This window comes from Zalophus californianus, chromosome 10, assembly GCF_009762305.2.
Source record: "Zalophus californianus isolate mZalCal1 chromosome 10, mZalCal1.pri.v2, whole genome shotgun sequence".
NCBI lineage: Eukaryota > Metazoa > Chordata > Mammalia > Carnivora > Otariidae > Zalophus > Zalophus californianus.
This window is the reverse complement of record NC_045604.1, coordinates 54,594,361-54,619,650: the sequence shown is the minus strand read 5'-3', so window position 1 is coordinate 54,619,650 and position 25,290 is coordinate 54,594,361. Positions and strand designations below refer to the sequence as shown.

General features: G+C 38.0%; 1 protein-coding gene across 8 annotated transcripts in view; it reads left to right on the top strand.

Annotated features, from left to right (window-relative positions):
- Positions 1 to 25,290, top strand: part of DNM3 (dynamin 3) — a 585,110-nt gene that overhangs the window by 402,847 nt on the left and 156,973 nt on the right. For all 8 annotated transcript variants that reach the window (XM_027613359.2, XM_027613356.2, XM_027613361.2 and 5 more), the window contains one exon: positions 18,995 to 19,104. In XM_027613359.2, the coding sequence (XP_027469160.1) occupies positions 18,995 to 19,104 (110 nt within the window). The remainder of the gene's footprint in view (positions 1 to 18,994; positions 19,105 to 25,290) is intronic.

The following is a 25,290-nucleotide window of genomic DNA, read 5'->3' as shown; positions in this document are numbered from 1 at the left end:
CCAGATAGCTTCTAGCGAATACTCTAACTTCATTTAATGATTGATTTGGAGTATAATCCCACAACTTGAGTGTGCTGTGTGAATATAAATTCTAAAATGTTTTCCATCAACAGTTGTCACTGAAGATCTCTTTTTGCCGTTTTCTGAAATGGAGCACAGTTTTCCTACACAGCTCAAACTGTACCTCAGAATCCTTTAAAAAATAGATCATCTCTGAATAATCTCTCTCACCTATATGCAGTATCCATAAAAAGCTTGTTTGGCCAAGATTTTGGTATAAATTATTCAAAGAGCTAGTTTTTCATTATGTTTCTTGTCTTATCTAAAGAAGGGAATCATACAACTGGGAAGTCTATGTGTATACAAACTCACCAAGGTTAATAAATACTCTAAAGTCAGTCAGACAACTATTGTGCTTAATTTATTCATTCAGCAAACAACTATTGAGTCCTATCATGTTCAGAGTTCTAGAAGTAGAGACATTTCCCTATTCACCAGTGACTTACTGTCTATAGGAAAGAGATATTTGAACCAAATAATTGTGAAATACATGTTCTAAACAATTAAATCTGACAAAATCAGCAAGAGTTCATAATCAAATGGCAAACACCTAATGTATGTGTGTGCGCATGTGCGTGTGTGTCTGCCTGCATCAGTAGCATTTATTTATAGTGAATAGCACAGTTAGACAGAAATATGTCCAGCTAAGGCAGGTTTCTGTGTAAGGTGTGATCGTTAATTCTTTTGTCGACTCTATGTACAAAAATGTTGACAGTAATAACCAGGTTAGGCCTACACTGTAAGTTCTAACTCTAACAATAGCTTTTGGAATTTTAAAACTCAAGTGATTAATGAAAATATGAGGGGGGATAGATGATTGAGTCCATGGTACAGAGTAAGAAATATATCCTTTTTTATTACATAGATATATATATGTATATTACAATAGAGTGTAATGAAATACACACACTCTGGCATATATGGTTGAGTTCTTATGTAAGAAGAACTAGTAAGGAGAATGCTTTTTTCATTGTCCAAGTTGTGTTGATTCTTCACTATATGTACCTTATCCTATGCTGGTCTGTGCTAGGAACATCATACTCTTGTGTAGAAAATTCTTATCCTTGCCTTTGCACTGTTCAAAGCTCCCTCTCTGGTGCTGTTAGAGTTTTGTTTTGTCCTTTAACTCCTTCACTGGGGGAGTCAAAACTGTGATCCTGCTTAACCTGTCACCCTGCTGATGGCTTTGCCATGTTGTGATGTTTCTTGGCTGGTCTCTGTTCTGACAATATTGCATTTGCTGAGCTCTGTCCCAGGTGAGAATGAGCCAGATTTTCTGTTGGGGCAAAGCTCTTGAATGGGATACAAGCTAAAAAAAATGCTTTTTCTTCATTGGACAAAATTGTGCATGTGATAACATGCCTATGAGGTTCTATTAAGTTCTTGTCCCCACTATAGAGAATATAATCAATAGTATTATAATAACGCTGTATAGTGACAGATGGTAACTACACTTCCAGTGAGCATAGCATAATGTAGAGTTGTCCAATCACTACACTAATGTGACATTGTGTGTCAGCTATACTTCAATTAAAAAAAGAAGGAATTACAGCCCCCTCTTCCTCACCACAGCAGGGGCTCATGGTATATTGTTTCAGGAAACTGCTTGCTCTGCGTGGAACCCCCTCTGTGCTGTATTGACCCCAGAAAAGGACCCTTTGTTTAACCACTTCACTCCCACTGTCCTATAGGACATGGGCTATTTGAAAAGTGGGAAAAATACAAGTACTAACAGAGTGTTTTAACAAAGTTTGAATGTTCTTTTCAGTGCATGTTATTTTCTTTGTCCAGTTTTTGTCTTATTACAGCTTGAGGGTTAAATGTTCCATGGGAATATCTCTCCTTGACACGTCTATAGTACTTCCTCATTGTCTCTTTAACCCATTTCAACCTACTTCAAGCAGGCTCTGCTCTCACCCTCCACCAAAACAGTGCCTATGATGCTTATCAATTTCCTATACCTGGACACATGTAATGGTTACTTTTCCATCCACATTGTACTGTATTGCTTAGAAGGAGTAGATATATTTGACCTCTCCCTCCATCTTAGAACACATTTTTCCTTTTTTTCCCCCCCTCACAGTTCTTCTTCCTTGTCTCCTTTGGTTCTCTTTCTCTCTCCTCTTCTACCTCTAAACGTTGGAGTGGGCTGGGGCTTCTGCTCTTCTCTGTCCACACACATACTCTCTAGCTGAACTCATCTAGTCCTTTGGCTTTAAATACTACCTGCATGCCCTATTTCTATGACTACCACCATTGTATCTCCAACTCTAAACTGCAGACTTGGATATCCAATGACCTTCTAGACATATATATTTAAATGTCTAATTGGCATCTCAGATAAAGCTTTCCAAGACAGAACTCAACCTTTATGTCCATTGTCTTCTTCTTCTCAGCAGCAGGCACTACCATTAAATTCACAATGTGAAAATCCACCTTTGATTCCTTTTGTTCCTCACCAGCCCCCTCGCACCCAATTCAATGTCCCACTTGTTGTTGCAATACCCAGATTTCTTTCTCTCTTTTTGACTTTTCATAATCTCCACTGGCAGGTTTGTCTTTTCATTCTGTCCTTTTTCTTTCTTTCTTTTTTTTTTTAAGATTTATTTATTTGAGAGAGAGAGAGCATGCATGCCCTTGCGAGTCAGGGGGGGTGGGATAGAGGGAGACAATCTTCAAGCAAACTCCCCTCTGAGTGTGGAGCCTGACTGGGGGCTCAGTCTCAGGACCCTGAAATTATGACCTGAGCCAAAACCAAGAGTCGGACACAACCAACTGAGCCACTGAGGTGTCCCATTCTGTCCTTTTTAAAATCATTCCCTCAAAGGGATGGATTTCAATTCACATTAAAGAAATGCTTATAGTTCCTAAAATTTTAAATATCAGCAAATCAGCGCAAAATATAATTTCTCATAAGGGGTAGTTATAATTGAAGTTTACTGTAATATCAATATGTAGGGTTGTAGTGAGGAACAGGTGGGTTGCAAAAATGATTTATAAGCTCATGCACACAAAAAAAGTGATTATAATTTTGTATTTATTAAGAAGTTGATGTTATTAGCACCACTAAAAATGAATTTAATATATCATCAGTTCAATTATGTCCAATAGTTATGGAGCATGTGACTTGTACAAAGCTCGGTGCCATAAATATTGAGAAAAATTAGAGTTACTGAAGGAATTCACTGCCAAGCAAGGGAGACAGACATATAAGTAAATTGATAGTAAAAGAAGTACAACAACAAAGACATGAATAAGATAAAGCAGAGGTACCCAAGAGGGTATGTTTGGCCGCATGGAGAGGGCATGTCCGTCACACAGCTGCTTGAACTAAAAACACGAGTGCCTTCCCTCATTCTTCTCTTCCCTTCATCCCTCCCTCTAACCAGTTTGATTTCATGATCTGCTGACTCTACTCCAAGGGGTTGTCAAACTTTTTCTATAAGGGACAGATAGTGAATAGTTGAGACTTTGGGGGGCCATATATGATGTATTTCACTTATTCTTCTCTTTCTTTTCTTATCACCATTTAAAACAGTAAAACCTATTTTTAGCTATTTGGGCCATATAAACATAAGCTAAGGCCAGAGTTAGCCTGTGGAGCTATAGTTTGCTAACCACTGCTCTCCTCCAAAACCTGTTCCCAAGCCCAATCACTTCTTCGCTCAACTACCATCCTCATTGGAATGACCGCTGTCTCTTTCCTGCATGGCTGCATCAGTCTCCTGTTGGGTTCCTGCTCTTGGCCCTCCCTAACTCATACTCTACAGGGTGGCCAGGTGATCTTTTAAATCATACGTAGCACTCCTTATATCAAGGAAGGCTTCCCTGATGAACCTACAAAATATGTTTTGCAACATTTCTGTGATACTTAAGGAACTGAGGTTGGGAGTGGGGAGGACTGGCACTCCTAGAAAGCCAGCACGGTTCTCACCATTCTAGTTTTAGTTTAATAACCATTAAGATTTTCATATTGAAATATAATTATTCTAACTAATGAAAAAGGAATTGATTAGATTTAATTGTAAGCATTTAAGCTTAAGGAATATAAAAAAAAGAAGGGGAAAGAGGAGAGTATAAACTCTGTCATCTAAAGTGGGATAAAACTCAATATTCCTATGTATGTAGTTTATCTCTATTTTGAGTTGCTCTGGGTCTTAACATTGGGGACTTCACTGGGTCCTGTCTATATTAAATACTTTCTATGTCATTAGTGAGATCTGGGTGTGAAAATCTCCCTTATCCCGATGTCCTTGCTATTATATTCCACCAACTTCATGATATCTTTTCTTACCGTTGGCACAATTCCTGCTGCTCTCCCTTCTTTCACACGTTCTTATTTTGTTAAGGGTCCAACTTTATTGTGTCTTATCCCAAGTATCCCTGATTCTTCCACAGCTCTATTTTTGAACCATACAACTCAGCATCTTACCACCCCAGCTTCTTAAAGGAAGGAGATAATTTGCAGCAAAAATTAAACATAGGTTCAATTACACATGTCAGTATGAATTAGACACATATTGTTGAGATATTTTCAAGAGTTCCTCCCTTAAATAGTACCTTCTTTTTCTCAAAAGATGAAACTGCTTTTGCATCTATTGCCTTTTTATTCCCATAAAGTTAGGTTTATTTGTTTTCATTTTTCAATTTAAGGATTGAGTTTGGGTATTATTATCCCTGCTTTACATATGTTGAAACTGAAGCACAGAGCAGGAAAATAGTCCCCCCAAGGACCCTCAATATATGCTCCAGGCATGGCTGGGCCTCCCAGCTTCTGAAAGCCAGACCTGCGTTTTTTCTCCTGGTCTTGCTGAGGGCATTTAGAAATTGAAGCAATTTCTAAGCTCTGCTCCAAATCATTTGTAAGTCAAGGTCATTTGTTTGTACCTATTTTGACAATGTCAGCTTTTTCAAGAGAATTCCAAATATACTCTTCCTAAACCAGTGTTTTTCAAACTTGGATAATATGCAAACAGCTTTTAAAGGAAAAGGATCCTTGTCAATTGTGAGCATAGGCAAACTATTTTAATTCATAATATTACTTAAATATTTAGAAACAAAATTTATGTAATATATCTACAAATACGTAAACATGTCATACTTGTCATTCAAAAAAACAAATCATGTCAAATTCAAACAAATTCATATTACCAAGAAACTTTCACTGATCAGCAACATTAATGTAAGAGATGATGTCCTTTTAGGAAACATAATTAGCTAATCAAGAGGAATATATTCTGGCTTCCAGGCATAGGGTCTTTTGAGATTGGCATGTCCAGGCTGACCTGTGCTGTATGACCGCACCACCCTCCTGCCACTTCTATCCTATTGGGATGAAACCACTTTCCACCCAGGGCACTGTGATGTCATTGGAGGAAAGTCCATAACTGATGCATGGATGTCTCTCTCTGCTCTTTTCTTTATCAGTACGCTATGAACAGAGTACTGCTCCTCGGTGCAAACACAAACATGGACACTAAAATTGACTGCCGGTGCTTACTTATAATGTGGTTCCCTAGACAATTCAGAAAATCCCTTATACTAATTTTATTAAGTACCAACACAAAATTTCTTTTGAATTCTCATAAGACCTCAGAAACTCTGGGGATAAGGAAGCTGTAGCTGGAGAAACTTACTTTTCTTGAAGACTTGGAGAAGCAGTCAGAGTTTTCAAGTCCAGCCTTGGACTAGACAGCTACCTACTGGGATGATTTAAGGGCAACCTAAGGATCTCACCCCTACCAGTTTGCTAAAGCACTAGAATGACTCCGTCAATTCAGGCAGAAGGATTGAAGGACCTGATTTAAATGCAAATATATTACCTGAGGAGAATAATTAACAGCAATTGATTCTCTTGCTGACGATTTATTATAAATGTAATTTTGCATGAAACAAAGCCTAGCAGAATGGGACATAGCATAGGTGAGTTTGATACCATAAATCATCATGTATTAAGTGCCCACTAGTATCAGGGTTCTGAAGAGGTAAACAGAGTCCCCATTCTTGGTTTTTAAAATCCAACTGGTAATATAAGACAAATGGAGTGAGAGGGGGAGCTTTCCTTGGATGCAGCAGAGGGAGAAACTTACAAACTACGCAGCAGCAAAAGCCGCCAACTCAAGGCCATCTTGGTTTGGAGCCAGCAGAAAAGTGAAACTGCCCGGATAGAAGGAAGTTTGGAGAAAGAAAACAAACCTTCCCTGCCTTTTAGTTTTTTAGCCAGTCTTGAAGCTCTTGTTTATTTTTTACAAGTGTAAAAACATATCTGTAATAAAAAGTAGATGATTCTTTACTTATGGAATTTTCAGTTGTATATTTCCTTGAAAACTTTCATCTCCCCTCAGATACTTCCCCTTGATATATTCTGTGCAGTCCACTGTGGAAGTGAGGGAGAGGAATTAATATTACCTCTTAGCCTATAGTCCTTTCCTTGGACTAGACTCTTTCCATGGCTATTGACACAGTTCCACAATTCTGGATTTCTTACAAATCTCTCTTGAATAGGAAACCATAGTTTAAATTTGTTTATGTTGTTTCATTGCTTGCCACCCTACTGGCTTGATATTGTTCATGCTTAATGTGTGTTTATCTGGTGGGCATGTAATTAACTTGCAATTTTCCCTTCATAGTTCTATGGCTTACAAGTGTAAAAGCTGACTATTACAAACTACGGTGAAGAGAGAAAACCTTACTGCGTTTGTGGGTAGGAAGTGGATGACTAAAAAAGAGTTTCTCCAAGGAAAAGTAAAGAAACATTTATCGGGGTCCCTGAATAGACAGCCCTCTCATTTAATATGTAATGCACATAATCTCATTTAATCCACATACCCCCTATGAGGCATGAATTACCACCTCATACAGAGATAAGACTTAGAAAAATAAGGTAACTTGCCTAGGTTCACATAGCTAGTGTCAGAGCTCACATGTGAGCTCGTGTCTTAACCCCCGAACTATGTGTCCTTTCCCCTCACCACACGGCTTCTCCTGGAAGTCCTCTCCTGATGGTCTTTGTCTCTAGGAGACGGGATGGGGACACCTGAGCATGCAATGAAAGCAGAGAACACTTTTAGCTTGGGTAGCTTTAGTTCCTTCTTATAAATCAGTCATTTCACTCATCCTTTCTGTCTTCCTCCACCCTCTCCTTTCTCCTTCCCTGTGCTCTTTTCTTCTTTTTCACCCTTTCCTCAGAAAGCAGTCAGCAGACATGATTAGGATTGATGGAGAAGAACTATTCCAGTTCTTTTTCCCTTTTCCAAAGCCCTGTTTCTGTGTGAACATGTGTTTGAGCCAATAACGGTACGCAGACCACCAGCTGTGCTTGGAGCAATTCAGCCAAATGTCATCTTAAGTCCAGGGCTGCAACTCAGAAGGTGCATGGAAGGGGGCCCCTTTTTCCCCTAATCCATCTGGAGTCTGCATTCCCTGAAACACAGGGAGAAGGGCTCTCACTAAAGTACAAAGGGCAGGGTACTCCGCTCTCCTTTGCAAACACACTGTATCAGCCTCAACAAGAACCCTACAAGAATTATGTTAATATCAGTGGTGGGGAGTGGGTAGCTTCCCAGTCAATGCAGAGAACTGCACAAAAGCTCACTAATTGGGTTGAATGCTCAGTCCTGTTGCTTTTCTCCATAGTGCTGCCTCTTTTAGTGTTTCTTTGCTAAAATGATAGAGGAGAGGGGAAAATTCAGCTTTGATTTTTATTTGTAGCTTGGTGACAAATGATGGGGGTAAAATTTAAACCATTCATCTACTAAGTTCTGGGAATTGTCAGAGGATTTTATTTGTATATGCCTTCCTGACCCCCATTTTCTCAGATAAGTAAAAATTATGCTGCATTTGTAAACAATGTACTTTTATTGAGTTGAACTTTTACGAATGTATGGTATACTTAGCCAAAGTAACACTTTTTATTTAATACAAGTATACTCAAAGGGCTATACATGTAGAATTTTGTATGATTAATATGCACTTGAAAGCTGTTACAAAGTAAGCATAATTTCAGAGTTTGTGGAGTCTCTTAAATTCACTTTGTAATTTAATGTGTAACCACTGAAGTCAGAGTTGAGGGATATTACTACCAGAAATCTGTATCATATCACACACCTTTTCAAGTAAACCAGTCACTATTCCAAACTTGAAAGGTACTCATTTTAAAAATGTAAGTTTTGTTGCCTTGAAACAGAGGGAAATGAAGAAATGAGACCATTAAGCATTTGAAATATGCTCATTTTAAAGTGCTTACAGTATGTTTTGCCATGCTGAGTAAATTTTTTTCCTTCCTAGTAACTGAAAAAGTATAAAACACGAACTAAGTCCCTGTACTTAGCTTACTAGTGGAAAAAATTTAACCCGTGAAGTACACTGCTATTACAGAGGTAGCTTATAAATAGTCTATGAACATATATGCCACTGGAATTCATTGTTTTATTTACATCTGTTGCCTTATTTTATTTCTTGCAGAGCTGCTCACATGCTATCCTTTTTATCTACCCTTTTAAGATTTCTCATGTATAGAATTTTTTTCCTGGTGAAAGACTCTTTCCTTGAGTGAAAAGTCCTAGAAATTCATAACTGCATAAACCATCTCCCTCCAACTCTCTCTTTTTCTCTCTCTCTCTCTCACACACATGCTAATAATCAGTTCATTTTTTAAAAAAATCATGTATTGTTGAGAAATGCTATTGTTCTGCTTTACTGACTATTCATTTTTTCTAAAACAAGCATATATAATGACTAGATATAGATATTGTATGTTCAGAGTTCTTAGTTGTCAACCACAGCATCTATGCTAGTTGTTTAAGTAGAAAAATATTTATTAAGGGAGATAAGTTGCTCAAAGAACCATTGGGAGGGCAAAATTACAGAATTGGGCTAACTTTCCCAGACTGGTTCTCCAAACTGGAGTTCAGAGCTGGGGTTGCCAGGGAGCTGCTGCCTCTGCCAAACTGGCTGCCACACAGTCGGGAACCCCTCCCCTCTCCCCCCCCCCCCCCGCCGCCCCAAATTACAGCCTGTGGATCAAGAGCCATCCCACCTCTGCCATGATTTGGGCCAATGAAGCAGGTGCCACGTACTCTGTAGCTTACCGGTGTGACTCACTTCTGAATCAAAGGCCGGCATAAATAGGAATATATCAGACTGGCTGAAACTATATCTCATCTGGAGCCCTAGCTACGAGAGCAAGATTGGGAAGGGAGAGTTTTGAGTTGAACGTAAGCATTATAAGGAGTTTGGAATGGGCATTGACATAGCCCATCCTCAGAATCCACTTAATAGCTGTGATGCATCTAGTCTATTAAGATTCTGTGCCCTTCGGCTACTTGGAAACTCTATGTGTGGGTGAGGCTTGCAGAATATAGGATCTCTCTGTGAGGTGATCAGGTAGCAAGCTGCTCTTTTCGTTGCAATGTTAGAAAACAGAGCATTTTCTCTGAAACTGTTTCTTCCCTCGAGAAGAGCAGTCTGATAGTCCTGCTTGGTTGGAGGCAGAGAAATACATCTGGTTGCTGGCACTCTGGGGTAGGGCAGGAAAAGGGGAGGAGGGACATTTCAACATGAAGACTTTCACTAAGTTCTCGAGTTTTTATTCCGCTTTTGCTATTCCCCCTGCTGGTATCTCTGGGTCCCAGAACTTGTCTCGTATAATTCTATCTCTAGAGAAAAAGCCTCTGATCTCCTGCTAGGGGTGTGAATGCGCTGCTGTGTGTTTGAGGAGGTAACCCTGTGTCATTAGTTGTTCTGTGTACTTCTTTATATCCGATCTTGCTGTCTCAGCCCCACAACCATTCCCTTGCGTAGGGTATCAAGTGCCTCCAAAGACCAGGACAGGGCCCAGTTGGGGTGGTTTCCCCTCCATTCTCTCCCTCTGGAGGAATTTGGGGGAATAACTCCTTTCTGTACGCTAAGTTAATGAATACTCCTCTGCCTTCTCTCTTCCAAAGCTTTCAGGAAATTTCTTGTCTAATGTTTTCTCCCCTCCCGTTTTCTTTATCCTTGTGAGTCAGTATCTTTTTATTCTTTTACTATCATTATAATGGGTTTGGGGGAGGGAGAAGAGATGTGGTCAGTCTGCCATGCTTAGCCATAAGTCCTTTAAATTTATTCTTTGGTATGCTTATCATTATCAGCCTTCTCCATTTTCAGTCTTGTATGTGTACATACTCATGAATATTTCTTTAAATATAAGAATTCATATAGAGATTAAATATAAACATTTGAGAATAAAATCTAATTTTCTCACTTTAAAATTACAAAAGTCCTTTTTTTGGGTGGAGAGGGGAGTGCACATTTTAAGGGTATTAGAGGTTCCTGGAAATATAATATATACTAAGTGCAAAACAAAACAAAAGTGGTACTGTCTAAGAATGCAAAGAGAATGGAGGAGGGAGCCCTCCAGTGGGCTCTTATGGCCAGGCAGGCTTCCTGGAGGAGGTGGAAATTGAATTGGACTCTGAAGAGAGGGAAAGAGCCAGGAAAAGAGTAAGGTCTCAAGTTGGGTAATGGCAAGCATTGCTGCCTCTCCCTTACCCAGTGGGGATATGCCAGTGTGTAGCTCCATTTAAGGATCTGAGTGAGTGCACGGGGGCAGACATGAAGGCAATGGCATATAAACCATAGAGTTTTCTTGGGCCTACTGTGACGGCCCATCAAGCCTACACATGGGCAATTTCTTCAGTGCCCAAGATGAAAAATCTAAAGAAGTACTTTTTACTAGCAGCCTCCTGGCTCACAGATGCTGTTTACTACTCAAGATGTAATTCTGATTGAAGCAGGGAATTAGAGCTTACATGAAAAGATGGGCAGTTTGTATTATGAGTTTCATCCTTGTACATCTCTTTAGTTATAACTTCTTAATAGCAATAAACACCAGATTTTAGTTTTCAACAGCATGTGGATCTAGTATTCTGGTATTCTCAATATTTTTATGGCCTTTCTCTTTTCTTTGATATTTTGATTATTTCTAAGTCACTCATCATCTCTGAGTCCTTAATCTAAGCAAAGCACTATGCCAGCCCATGCAGGACTCAATCATATGTTCATTCAACATGTGTTTGATGAGTGTCAACTATGCCGCTAAAACTAAGAAACAGTTGCTTCCCTCAAAGAGTTTATGCTTTGATAGGGAAGTCAGGACATAGTTACATAATAGCAGAGGAACAAGATACATAGAATGATTAACAACAACAATAATAACAGTAATAATAGTAGCAGATTTGTTCTTTCCCTAGTTTACCTTGTAGTTGAAAAGGCAGAGCATACACACACTTTGGTGAAACACTCAGCCACTTAGAAATAAGATGGAGAATAAACCAAGCACAGAAATGCTGTCAAGGGATTGGACTGGGTTGAGAGAAATTCTGGAAATGGTAGAGGAGGCATCAAAGTGCCCAATCAGTCAGGCAGGATATGGCAGGGGTGGTTTGAACCGGAAGGATTTGCTAAATCACATCCATGGTTCTGGGAGATATCTGTTTGCTCAGTTAGAATTCGCAGGGAGCTAGACGGAGCTGCTCGGTGTAGGAGACCTAGAGAGATAAGGCACATCAAGTTCCAGGCAGACTGGGGGAGGGCAGAGCCCTGGCACCATGGGAACACCAGGAGAACAAGACTGGCAGGTAGACCAGGCTCAGGAAGAGGGACCTGGAAATCCAGGCCTGTGTACTGGAGTCCTTCGGTGTTCCAGCTGCATTTCTTAGAGGCAACATCTGAACAAAAGGTTGAGTCTACTGGGCAGGTTTTCTCATAGCCCTACTCCTGCCTCAGTCAGAGGAGCATCACTTTTTAATCTACCCAATATAATGAGCTTTGGTGTCAGAATTCTTTTTAAAGGAGCCTCCTGATTTAAAAATAATAAGTCTGCAAGTGGGATGGGGAAGGAAAAGACGGAAACATGAGACCTGTAATACTTTAAGAAAAAAATGCACATTAAGTCTGAACTAGATGGAGTCATCTTTTGCAAGAGCTCTGCAGGGTGGCAAATAGGCAGTGGTATTTCTGGTGGAAAAAAATAATATAGACAAAGACAAGAAGATATGGTTAGATGTGTTCTGTGTGGAAAATAAAAATGCATTGATTTTCCTGGAAGGCAGGAGTCCTGTGCTTGGCACAATGGGTATGTCAATGAATTTGAATTTACTCTGAATGGCAGTACAGTGTCATTTTGGAGAATGAGGCGGGGGTGAGGAGCATGATGGAAATGTATGCTTACATAACTCTTGTGTCAGTTACTCAAAGGATGAAAGGCTAGCATTATTTTATGGAGCATCACATTTTTCTTGGCCCAGGTACCTATCCCCAAACCCAGGATAATGTCTCTAGTTTCCCTGTTCGCAAACATTCTGGCCACATGTATCAAGAAGAAAAGAAACTTTTGTCAGGAAAAATATTGATCAGCATTATTATCTCTTGAGCAACAAGCAAATTATAATAATAAGGGTGTCCCCTGGTATCTCATGAGTTTCCAGGATTCTACAAAAACATTTACGATCCCTGGATGAGGGGGATTAATTTTCAACTTGGACTAATGTATGGGCTACTGCCCTGTTTTTGGACCAGGTTCTTGGTGGCACAATCTGTCTCTTCCTTTGGCTGGGGCAGTGGTACCATCCATGTGGCTTACACACATTGCTGTACGGTTGGGTCATAGGAATGTTCCATTCATTGCTAGCAGGGTGGTGCAGCACTGAGAGAGGACTGATATGTATCAGTTTCTCAATAGGAGAACAGACATTTAACAAATTAGAAGTATATGGCATGACAAATGCAGTAACAGAGAATAAACATGGGATATCATTATGTGAGTATGAGAAGAGGAGTGGTCAAAACTAGGAATCTTTGCTCCAGTGAAGCTCAGCTATTCTCAGCAGTATGGAATATTCGGTTAATCTGTCATGAAACCTTATTCTATTCTGATTATCTATTAGCCTGTGAAATATTATCACAATCTTTTGAAATGTTAAAAAAAGCCAGTGAAGAATTATAATAAATATATATTTAGAAAATAAATTCAGTGCTATTATTACATATTTCAAAAATATATTTGGTGCCATTACTGACTTTTTCATACATTTTTATTGTCTCTTCTAATTTCTTATGCTCTCCTGTTTTTTTAAAAATTTACATCTGTTCTTACCTCATCAGAACAATGTATCTCCTGGTTTGGGTTTTTCATTGTTTTGAAGTGTATTGAAATGTTAATGTGCGTGCATGTGTTTAAGCCATGAGGTTTGCATTAATAAAATCAAGTATATTGGCCTAGGCTTGTAAAATTTCACCTAATAGGATACTAGCAAAAAGCTACAAATTCATTCAAAATCAGTTTTTCAGGCATTAAAATAAGATTTTTTATCACCCCTGTTTGTTAACGTAATCGTATAAACATATTAATAAACGTAAGCATAGAGAGGTAGACACAGTAGTAAAATGGTATAAATATGACATAGTGGTAACATTTCATCATGTTGGAATTTTATTTATGCTGCATCATTTACAGCCAACTGTGTAGTAAGCAGTATCTGTATGTGCAGCAGTGTATAACTGGTAAGTGTAAACACGAGAGGATTTTAACATAAACCTTGCCCTCAAAGAGCTTCCAGTTTATTTGAAGAGGCGAGATGAGCATAAATAAGAAATGGCATCCTATGTAGCCTAGGACAAAAGACATGGGAAATCTGAGAGCTCTTAAAAAAAGATATATATGAAATGCCTGGGTGGCACAGTTGGTTAAGTGTCCAACTCTTGGTTTCAGCTCAGGTTATGATCTCATGGTCATGTGATCGAGCCTCCGTGTCAGGCTCCATGCTCAGTGCGGGGTCTGCTTCAGATTCTCTCTTCCTCTTCCTCTGCCACTCCCACCAGTACACTCTCTTTCTAAAATAAATAAATAAATATATATCTTTTGAAAAATAGAAAAATGAAAAAAAGATAACTGACATGCTGTAATCAGAGTAGGCTTCCTGGAGGAGGTGGCACTTGACCTTAATTTCAAGGCCATTAGCATGTGCCTTCTTGCAAGGAAGAAGACATTCCTAGCAAGTAGAAGTCATAGGAACAGAGGCAGAAAGAGAAATACACATGACAGTCAACCTAAACATTGTAAAGATTTCATGATCAAAAGCAGTGCCAATCCATTAAGCATCTTTTAGAGATTTTTTTCTTTCCTACAGAATTTTTATTTGATTCTCAAATATATGTGACTATCAAATATCTTACTCAACATTTGGCTTTATCAGACATTTCCAAATTAATTCAACAAATATTTATAATATGGTATATAAATTTCAATGACCAAGCTATGCTAGGCATTATAATATATAGAAATGAAGAATTCATTGTCTCAACCTTGAATATTTTGTTGCCTTGTTGGTGAGAAAATGTATGTATAAATAAGACACAAGGTAGTCATCAAACCAAGGCCACTCAAACATTCCCCAAGTTTTGAAACTCCCTACATATAAATCACCAGGTGTATAAAGACTTTCCAATCCTTTGCATATGCAGGAGCTATTCCTCTACACACCCAACCCTCCTCTCATACCCACTGTAGCTCCTTCCTGCAACCAAGTTATATTGATGGTGCCCTGCCAGCTAGAAACCCATCATTGGCCCCCTGTTGAACCCACATCTGTCATTCATTGATCCTCTTGTTTTCTTACAAGATCAATGAACACGTCCTGTAGCCATCATATAATTACCACCTCCCTCTACCTTGATTCAGCTGCCTTTTGCCACTCACAGTTCAGATACTTCCACTTCAGACAACACCCTTTCACACATTTAATGCATCCTTTTGGGGGCCTATCTTATTTCTCCTCTTCTAATACTTGTCAAGTTACTGGAAGGAAAGAACACAAACTCTCTTATGTTCCCTTTCTCTTTGAACAAAGAATCCCTGGATGTCTCCCATACAAATAGTGCTAGTAACCATTTTTTATTGAAGAAAAGAAAGGTACTATGTTTAAAAATGAAAAAAAAAATGTTGATTTAGTGACATCAGCTTCTAAAGCTTTTGAAAATATGCAGAAGTTTCTTTCTGAATATCCATGAAAGATAAACCTTCCTCTAAAATTTTACAATTGCTTCCTCTAAAATGTCTTAGTACAAGATCTTTAAAATATCAAATTATATCTTATTTATTTATAAATGTTGCAAAAACATTTTCTGCTTTTTATTCTTCTTTGCAAATGTAACCTACTTGAACAATAGAATTGACTGAACATTCTGAATTCCAAATGAACAATCTTCATACAAATTTTGTAATGTAATGCATTTATAAGATGAGGATGCCTCATATAGTGTATAATTCAAAATGAAAAGCATAAACAATACCTATTATATGAGTTGAAAGGAGAGAGATAGGAGAGTGACAAAGAGACAGTCATAAAACTTGGGAACACTTTTAGCACAGAAGGTAACACTTGAACTTGACTGTAAGTAATAAACTGATGTGGTAGGGAGAAGCTGAAAGGGTACCTCAAGTTGGGAAAAGACTGTTGACAAAGTTGTATTCGGTTGAAATGGAGACTTTTTACAGAAGAGTAAAATATACTGACCAATCAGGATTGGACCAATTTGTAGGTCTTTCATGTGACGAAAGTGACTGATGTCACATTAAGGAATTTCACGGATTTTCTTCCAGAAATAATGGAAAGCTATGAAAATTTGGAAGGACTGTCATGGATTTGACAGAGTAGTTTTAGAAATTAGCCCCTCCCTGGTAATGTTCAAGGAATTAGAAAGCAAAGAGATTAGATAGGAGGCCATTTATAGCCTTGTGAGATGCCAGAGGCCCAGACTAACATGGTGGGGATGTTAGACAACAGGAGCTCTGACTAATGCTTCCAACAGAATGCACCATAGTCTTCAGAGGGGTGAAGGAAAACAAGACCTTAGAAGTGGTAGTGACGTTTAAGATTGGGTGACTGGGAGGATGCAAAATACACCTAATGGCAGAAACAGGGAGGTCAGAAGAGAAAAAAAAAAATGGATGGAGGGGTGCCTGGCTGGCTCAGTCAGTAGACCATGTGATCTTTTTATCTTGGGACCATGAGTTCAAGCCCCACATTGGGCATAGAGCTTACTTTAAAAATAAGTAAATAAGTAAATAAATAAATAAATAAATAAATAGTAAGTAAAGAAGAAAAATCAGATGGGTGAGAGGTTATGGGGCCCAACTCTGTCAATACAAAGTTAATGTGAGCCACAGAATGTCACTTTAAATTATCTAGCAGCCATATTCAAAACACTAAAACAGATGAAATTGTATTTTGTAATATTTTATATGCCTTAATATATTCCAAATATTATCATTTTTACATATAATGAATACAAAAATATTGATGAGATTATTTACATTCTTTTTCTCACACTGTCTTTGAAATCTGGTATGTATTTAATACTTAGAGCACATCCCAATTTAACTAGCCATATTTCAAGTGCTCAGTAGTGACTGTGGCTGGTGACTACCATATTGGACAGGGTATTATTGGCCAGTTTACTAGAACTAACAAATATTATGTAGCAAATGTTTCAATTAAGCTCGTGCTAAGATTCACTGTATTTTGGAAATTATAATTCTGTTTATCCTTTCTCCTCCTCTATTCTTTTGTTTATTTTAGCTACTTCATATTCAAGATGAACATCTTTAACAGAACATCATTCTTTCCCCAAAGCACCAAGAATTTTAGAAATATCCCTGATAGATTGTTTCGTTGCTCTCTTAATTCTCCACTTGACTTACAACTTTAATTAAACAAGTCAGTCTGAATCTTCTTTTTCTTCTCCCTTTCTCCGTCTTAAAACTCTTGATTATGAAATAACTTAGCAATATGTCCTCAAAAACCTTGGGTAAATGACACTTAGTACTTTGGAAATGAAACTACATTTTTCATGTTCCCCTGTCTGCATATGTGTGTATTTCTCCAGCATTTAATGTCTGACATAAACTCGCTGGATTTTTGGTCTTCACTATATGCTAAAGAACGCAGTATGAAAGGGAGCCTACTTCTATAGAAAACACGCCAAGGACATTGTGTTCCATCTTTACAATGAAATGCAGATTTCCCACTAAAAGGCGAATCCATCATTTCAAAAGGTTGAATAGGATGGTGCATTAAAAAAATCCAGCTGCTTAAATTCAGGGCATTGAAAAACATCCAATAAAAAAAATGTTCCCTGGATTTCAAGCATTTTCATTTGATTATGTATTGGATAGCTTTTTATTCAATCTGTGATCTTGCCTTTTAGAATTCTATCCTAAAATAGCCTGACAAGTGTTTCAAACAAGTTAGACTCAACTATGATACTTCATTAACTTAAATTATGTATTTTGTTATTAAGAATATCCTTGTGTTTGCTAATATATTATTAATTTTTGCACAAGAAATATTGGAATTTTCTTACAGTGCTTTGCTTTTTCATGTTTATTCTTAGGCTTCTCTCACTCCCATTTAGTTTCTTTTATATGTTTTTGAGCTCTGATGACATTGTCTGCCAGGACAGCCATTTTGTTCTCCAACCAACTTCCTTCAACTGATTTAGTCCTCTATTTCTCTCTGCCTTCTTATTCTGATGTGTTCTGCCCAACTTTTCTCTAATTAATTTGGGGCTAAGAAGTGGCAAAGCCAGTGATTCTCTGGGCAATAACTCTCTATGGGGTCTGCAGACAACATGGCCCCCACAAACTGGCTAGGGTGCACATGTGTGCACACATGCATCTGCGCGCGCGTGTGTGCGTGCGCGCACGCGCACACACACACACACACACACACACACACACACACACACACACATTCTGCTCCACTCTACTGAGCCTAGTGCTATAGGGGCTATAGGAACAAAAAGATTTATATCAAACATGTCTGTACAGTGCATGCATTTTTCGACAGGAAATACAGTAATAGTAGTTTTATTAAAAGTCATGCCTAAGTATCCATATTTCCCTCCTCTGGAGTCTAGTCCTGCTTTTTCTCAGGACCAGCACCAGAGATACAGGGTACTGTTGAACAAAGATACACAGGGTACCGTTGAACAAGGACTGTGCTAAAATGCCCCTGGTAATAGACACTGACTAGGTTTCTTAAGCTGAGTGTTTGATTCTCTATTAGACTGATTGTTAGGCATTTATACATACGATAATATTGTCCCTGGGCCAATCCCTAATAGTAAATGTTTCTAATAATTCTTTGGCATCCCGTATGTCTCACTAACACCAGGTTAGTCCCATTTGCAGACCTCCCTCCCCAATTTCCATTTTCTTCCTAAAGAATTGTTAATTTTAAAAGAGAATTTATTCTAGTTAGTATCAGTCCACTTCTAATGGGTTCTTTTTTTCTCAAAGAGCTCAACAATGGAATCACTTTTTTCTGGACCCACATTTTTTTGACCCACATTTTTTTCTAGACCCAAATGAAGGAAGTATTTTGCTGTGTTTTCTCCTGGTTTATAGGGGGGTATTTCATACCGGGGTCCTGTGCTTCCAGGCTCCTGCCACCACTGGCTATCAAAACTGCTTAGGCTGCAAATAAAATATGAAATGAAATCCATCTGGCATTTCTCATTGAATTAGGACCAGAACATTTTTGTTAAATATTAACAGATGGCTAAATTCTTAATATCAAACTAACATTTTAAAACATCTAAGGGGACCCACATGAGGAAGAAAGGATAGAGGACCATGTGTTCTCTCTATCACTGAGCCCTTCCTTCCTCCATACTTTTCCTCCCTTCATCCTTCCGACCCATGTGTTGAGAATCACTGGAGTCTCTTTTCTCAGATAGCTTTTATTTATTGACAGCTGGTATTAAAATAGTGCGTGATGGTATCAAAATATTGTAATCAATTGTTGGCCAACTCAGGTGATGTGTTGCCATTGGCAGGCTTCAAGATCTTTTATTAAAGCCAATTTCTCTCCCTCTCTTTCTCTCTCAATAGGAAAAAGAAAAGAAGTATATGCTCCCCTTGGACAACCTGAAAGTTCGAGATGTGGAAAAGAGCTTTATGTCTAGCAAGCACATCTTTGCACTTTTTAATACAGAACAAAGGTAAGAAAGTGGAGTAGCTTCTGTCTTCAGATATTTTTTACTTGAATTTCTATGTGATCTAGAGATCATATTTACAAGAGTTCCTTTGGTCCCAACTTGAAATTTGTTAACTCTATAGTTTTCCTTTCATTTAGCTTGTATGTTTAGCTCTCACCATAGGTTATGGGTTCAAAAGATTAAAACTTAGAGTAAGAAGGATCTTCAAATATTTATTAATTATTCCCTGCTCTTTCAGCAGGCACCCAAATCATGCTGCTTTCATTCTTAAAGTACATTTTATTATTTTAAAGTCTTCCTTGTCCTGAATTTATTATGTACATACTTACAAATTACCGTCATAATTTCTAATAGTATCTATCCAGCATGGATGGATATTACCCAAGACCTTCTTATTTATATTAGGATGGCATTTTAGCATTGGTGAATAGAATTATTCACTTAATGGGAATACAAATATGTAGTACTTCACAGTTTTTCAAAGCATTATACTCAGTCATTTTTTTTTTTTTTTAAAGATTTTATTTATTTACTTGAGAGAGAGAGAGAGAGAATGAGAGATAGAGAGCACGAGAGGGAAGAGGGTCAGAGGGAGAAGCAGACTCCCCGCTGAGCAGGGAGTCCGATGTGGGACTCGATCCCGGGACTCCAGGACCATGACCCGAGCCGAAGGCAGTCGCTTAACCAACTGAGCCACCCAGGTGCCCTATACTCAGTCATTTTTTAATCAGTTTCCCATGAGGTTGAAAGATAGAGTAGCTTGGTGACCATTTTATAAATTAGAACTGTAGCTCAGAGAGGTTAACTGACTTTCTTCAGATCCTAAAATTAGTACATGAGAAAGCTTCAAACTGAGTTAGGACTTCTGGGTTTAAGTCCTTCCTTTCCCTTCCACTTGTGTTTTTTGTCTTGTTTTGTTGCTGTTGTTTGTTTGTTTTCCTGTCCCTCACCTACAACATCAAACTTAATTTGGGGCTAATTATCATGGAGTGCCATGGTTACTTACTGAAGTGATAGAACATGGCGTAGAGATATCTCAGAGGGTTACAATGCGGTGAGGATAACACGGAGACCTTTTCTAAATGGAAATGTTCTAGGAAGAAGCTAATTAATTTCTGTGAGTCAGTTATTAAGAGACTGAGTCATTAGGTGGCAGGGTCTAATTTTAACCCATCTCTTTGGCCTTTTATCTTAGCAATGAATGAAGTTCCTTGATTAGGTTCAATGACCGGCCCAGGGTCAGTCACACAGTAAATTAAAATAGCAAAAGAAGGCTTCTTCCTACATTCCCAGTCAGTCGCTCAGAGTGACTCATTATACAGAAATACTTAGAAAAACCACAAGAACAAATCATTTAAAGAATCAAGGGGAAAGAAAATTAAATGTAATTCCCCTACTGAACACTGAGATGGGAGTTTTTAAAGACTTAGTATTGTTTGAGAGTAGCTTATGAAAAAAACACTGTGATGATAAAGAATAAAAAGATTTCCTGGAGAGAGCAGTAGTGTATCCTCGTACTAGGGCCAACTTAGTACTGTTTACATACTTTCCTCAAAGCAGTGGGTAATTGGCAGGTCCCAAAGGAATCTTCACAGATGTGCTCCGCCTTCCTGCCTGGATGCAGAGTTGGAAGTATGACTACTACATAAGTAGTCGATTTGAGTTCTTGGTCAACCTCGAAAGTTCAGGTTATAAAAGGGCTTGGTTCAAAATTTAAAAAATCAGACAGTGGTAGAGTATCTTTTTAGATGAAATACAACTGTGGGTGTTTAAGAGAGCAAAAGACACCAAAATAAGATAACTCTGGACTTCTAAAATTCTAGGTAGGTATTCTGGAATCCTAGAGTTCTCAGAAGGTAGTGAACTCTTCAAGCACTTCTCAGAGACCTCTGTGAGTACAAGGATGTTCCATCTATAGGCATATTTGCCATTGTCTTTTCCTCTGAAATCTTGATTATTTTCAGTTATTTTTGTACTGGTTAGGACCCCCGGTACAATGCTGAATACAATTGGGCATCCTTATTTTGTTTTTAATTTTAAGGAGAATTATTTCATAATTTTATAATTAAGTACTTTCTGATAGGTAACTGATATCAGGTAAAGAAGGCCCCTTGTGTTCCTAGTTGCTAAGGTTTCTGTTTCTGTTTGAATCATGAGTGAATGTTGAATTTTATCAAGTGCTTTTTCTGTCCCTACAGAAATTGTATAATTTTCTTCTTTAATCTGTTCATGTACTGAAATAGATTAATAGACCTTCTAGTGTTAAACCATCCTGATCTCCTGGGATTAAACTAAGTCATTATACAGTATTATTTATTATGCATTCCTGGCTTTTTTGCTAAGAATTTGCTTAGACTTTTGCATCTATGGTTATTGGCCCATAAATGTCCTTTTTTTGTGCTGACCCTGCCTGGTTTTCATATCTTTCTGTTAGGTTTATAATTGAAGTGGGAATAAGTCCTTATTATTCTTTGGAACACTTTGTTTAAGATAGGGATTAACTGTTAATTGATTATTTGGTACAACTCACCCATAAAATCAGCTGGCCCTGGGGGGCAGTTTTGTTAAGTAAACTTTTAGCTAGTGATTTAATATTTAATAATTATAGGTTTGTTAGGTTTTCTATTTTTATCATGGTCATTTTGGATAAATTATATTTTTCTAGGAAATTGTTCTATTCTTTTAAGTATATTAGGATCAAGTATTTCTTAATGTTCTATTTTTTCAAATTCCTGCTGTATCTGAAATTTGACCTTTTTATTTCTAATATTAAACCTTATCTTTTTAAATATAATTATTCTTGCCAGACTTTTATCTATTTTCACAGAAACAGCTTTTGACTTTTTTATTCTTTTTTTGTGTATATTTTTTTTCTATTTCAATAATCTCTGATCTTTTCTTCAATATTTTCTTCCTTGTATTTTCTTTTTATTTATTTTGTAGGTCTTTTTTCCTAACTTCTTAATTTAGATGTGTATCTCATCAATTTTTGTCCTTTCTTTTTCTTATATATGCATATAAATTTATAGATTTCCCTCTAGGTACTCTTGAAATATAATATTTTTTGTTATCATTAAGTTCTGTTTTCTTCATCTTCTATTTCTATAATCTTCATTATGATTTCTTCTATGACTCATTTAGAAGTATGTTTTACATTTTTTGGTGCATGGACTTTTATTGGTTTGTTGTTGTTGATTTCTAACTTAATGGTATTGTGGTCAAAGAATACAGTCTAGATATGGTGAATTTTCATAAATATTCCATGTGTGCTTGAGAAGAATATATTGATTTGGGAGTGTGGGGTTCCATGAGAGTCCATTGGATTATGCTCGTTCATTGTACTACTCAGTCTCTATAGTTATTATCTTTTTTCATATTAATTAATTCAAACACTCAGTGAGTTTCTATTAGGCAGCCATATGTGCCAGGACCTGCTCTATATACTTAAAATACATTTGTGAATAAAATAGACAAAAATGATGATACATTTTAGATTATGTTCGAGAGGGGGGTTTTGGCAGGGAGACAGATAAAAGCTATAAAGAATCTCACTTCATCAGAGGGGTATTAAAAACCTCACTTTGTGATTATGAGCTTGATTATTGTTATTTGCTTTATGTTTTTTATTTTTTATTTTTTATTTTTTTTATTGTTATGTTAATCACCATATATTACATCATTAGTTTTTGGTGCAGTGTTCCATGATTCATTGTTTGTTCATAACACCCAGTGCTCCATGCAGAACGTGCCCTCCTCAGTACCCATCACCAGGCTAACCCATCTCCCTACCCCCCTCCCCTCTAGAACCCTCAGTTTGTTTTTCAGAGTCCATCATCTCTCATGGTTCCTCTCCCCCTCTGACATACTCCCCTTTTCTTCCTCTCCTGTTATCTTCTTCTTTTTCTTTTTTCTTAAAATATGTTGCGTTATTTGTTTCAGAAGTACAGATCTGTGATTCAACAGTCTTGCACAATTCACAGCGCTCACCGTAGCACATACCCTCCCCAATGTCTATCACCCAGCCACCCCATCCCTCCCACCCCCAACCACTCCAGTAACACTCAGTTTCTTTCCTGAGATTAAGAATCCCTCATATCAGTGAGGTCATGTGATACATGTCTTTCTCTGATTGACTTATTTCACTCAGCATAACACCCTCCAGTTCCATCCACGTTGTTGCAAATGGCAAGATCTCATTCCTTTTGATGGCTGCATAATATTCCATTGTGTATATATACCACCTCTTCTTTATCCATTCATCTGTTGATGGGCATCTTGGCTCTTTCCACAGTTTGGCTATGGTGGACATTGCTGCTATAAACATTGGGGTACATGTACTCTTTCGGGTCCCTACATTTGTATCTTTGTGGTAAATACCCAGTAGTGCAATTGCTGGATCGAACGGTAGCTCTAATTTCAACTGTTTGAGGAACCTCCATACTGTTTTCCAGAGTGGTTGCACCAGCTTGCATTCCCACCAACAGTGTAGGAGGGTTCCCCTTTCTCCACATCCCCGCCAACATCTGTCGTTCCCTGACTTGTTAATTTTAGCCATTCTGACGGGTGTGAGGTGGTATCTCATTGAGGTTTTGATTTGGATTTCCCTGATGCCAAGCGATGTTGAGCACTTTTTCATGTGCCTGTTGGCCATTTGGATGTCTTCTTTGGAGAAATGTCTGTTCATGTCTTCTGCCCATTTCTTGATTGGATTATTTGTTCTTTGGGTGTTGAGTTTGATAAGTTCTTTATAGATTTTGGATACTAGCCCTTTATCTGATATGTCATTTGCAAATATTTTCTCCCATTCTGTCGGTTGTCTTTTGGTTTTGTGGACTGTTTCTTTTGCTGTGCAGAAGCTTTTTATCTTGATGAAATCCCAATAGTTCATTTTTGCCCTGGCTTCCCGTGCCTTTGGCGATGTTTCTAGGAAGAAGTTGCTGCGGCTAAGGTCGAAAAGGTTGCTACCTGTGTTCTCCTTTAGGATTTGGATGGACTCCTGTCTCACGTTTAGGTCTTTCAACCATTTGGAGTCTATTTTTGTGTGTGGTGTAAGGAAATGGTCCAGTTTCATTCTTCTGCATGTGGCTGTCCAATTTTCCCAACACCATTTGTTGAAGAGACTGTCTTTTTGCCATTGGACATTCTTTCCTGCTTTGTCAAAAATAAGTTGACCATAGAGTTGAGGGTCCATTTCTGGGCTCTCGATTCTGTTCCATTGATCTATGTGTCTGTTTTTGTGCCAGTACCATACTGCCTTGATGATGACAGCTTTGTAATAGAGCTGGAAGTCTGGAATTGTGATGCCGCCAGCTTTGCTTTTCTTTTTCAGTATTCCTCTGGCTATTCTGGGTCTCTTCTGGTTCCATACAAATTTTAGGATTATTTGTTCCATTTCTTTGAAAAAAGTGGATGGTATTTTGATGGGGATTGCATTGAATGTGTAGATTGCTCTAGGTAGCATTGACATCTTCACAATGTTGGTTCTCCCAATCCATGAGCATGGAACGTTTTTCCATTTCTTTGTGTCTTCTTCAATTTCTTTCCTGAGTATTTTATAGTTTTCTGAGTACAGATCCTTTGCCTCTTTGGTTAGATTTATTCCTAGGTATCTAATGGTTTTGGGTGCAATTGTAAATGGGATAGACTCCTTGATTTGTCTCTCTTCTGTCTTGTTGTTGGTGTATAGGAATGCCACTGATTTCTGTGCATTGATTTTATATCCTGCTACTTTACTGAATTCCTGTATGAGTTCTAGCAGTTTTGGGGTGGAGTCTTTTGGGTTTTCCACATACAGTATCATATCAGCTGCAAAGAGTGAGAGTTTGACTTCCTCTTTGCCGATTTGGATGCCTTTGATTTCTTTTTGTTGTCTGATTGCTGTGGCTAGGACTTCTAATACTATGTTGAATAGCAGTGGTGATAGTGGACATCCCTGCCGCGTTCCTGACCTTAGGGGAAAAGCTCTCAGCCTTTCCCCATTGAGAATGATATTCGCTGTAGGTTTTTCATAGATGGCTTTTATGATATTGAGGTATGTACCCTCTATCCCTACACTCTGAAGAGTTTTGATCAAGAAAGGATGTTGTACTTTGTCAAATGCTTTTTCTGCATCTATTGAGAGGATCATATGATTCTTGTTCTTTCTTTTGTTAATGTATTGTATCACGTTGATTGATTTGCGGATGTTGA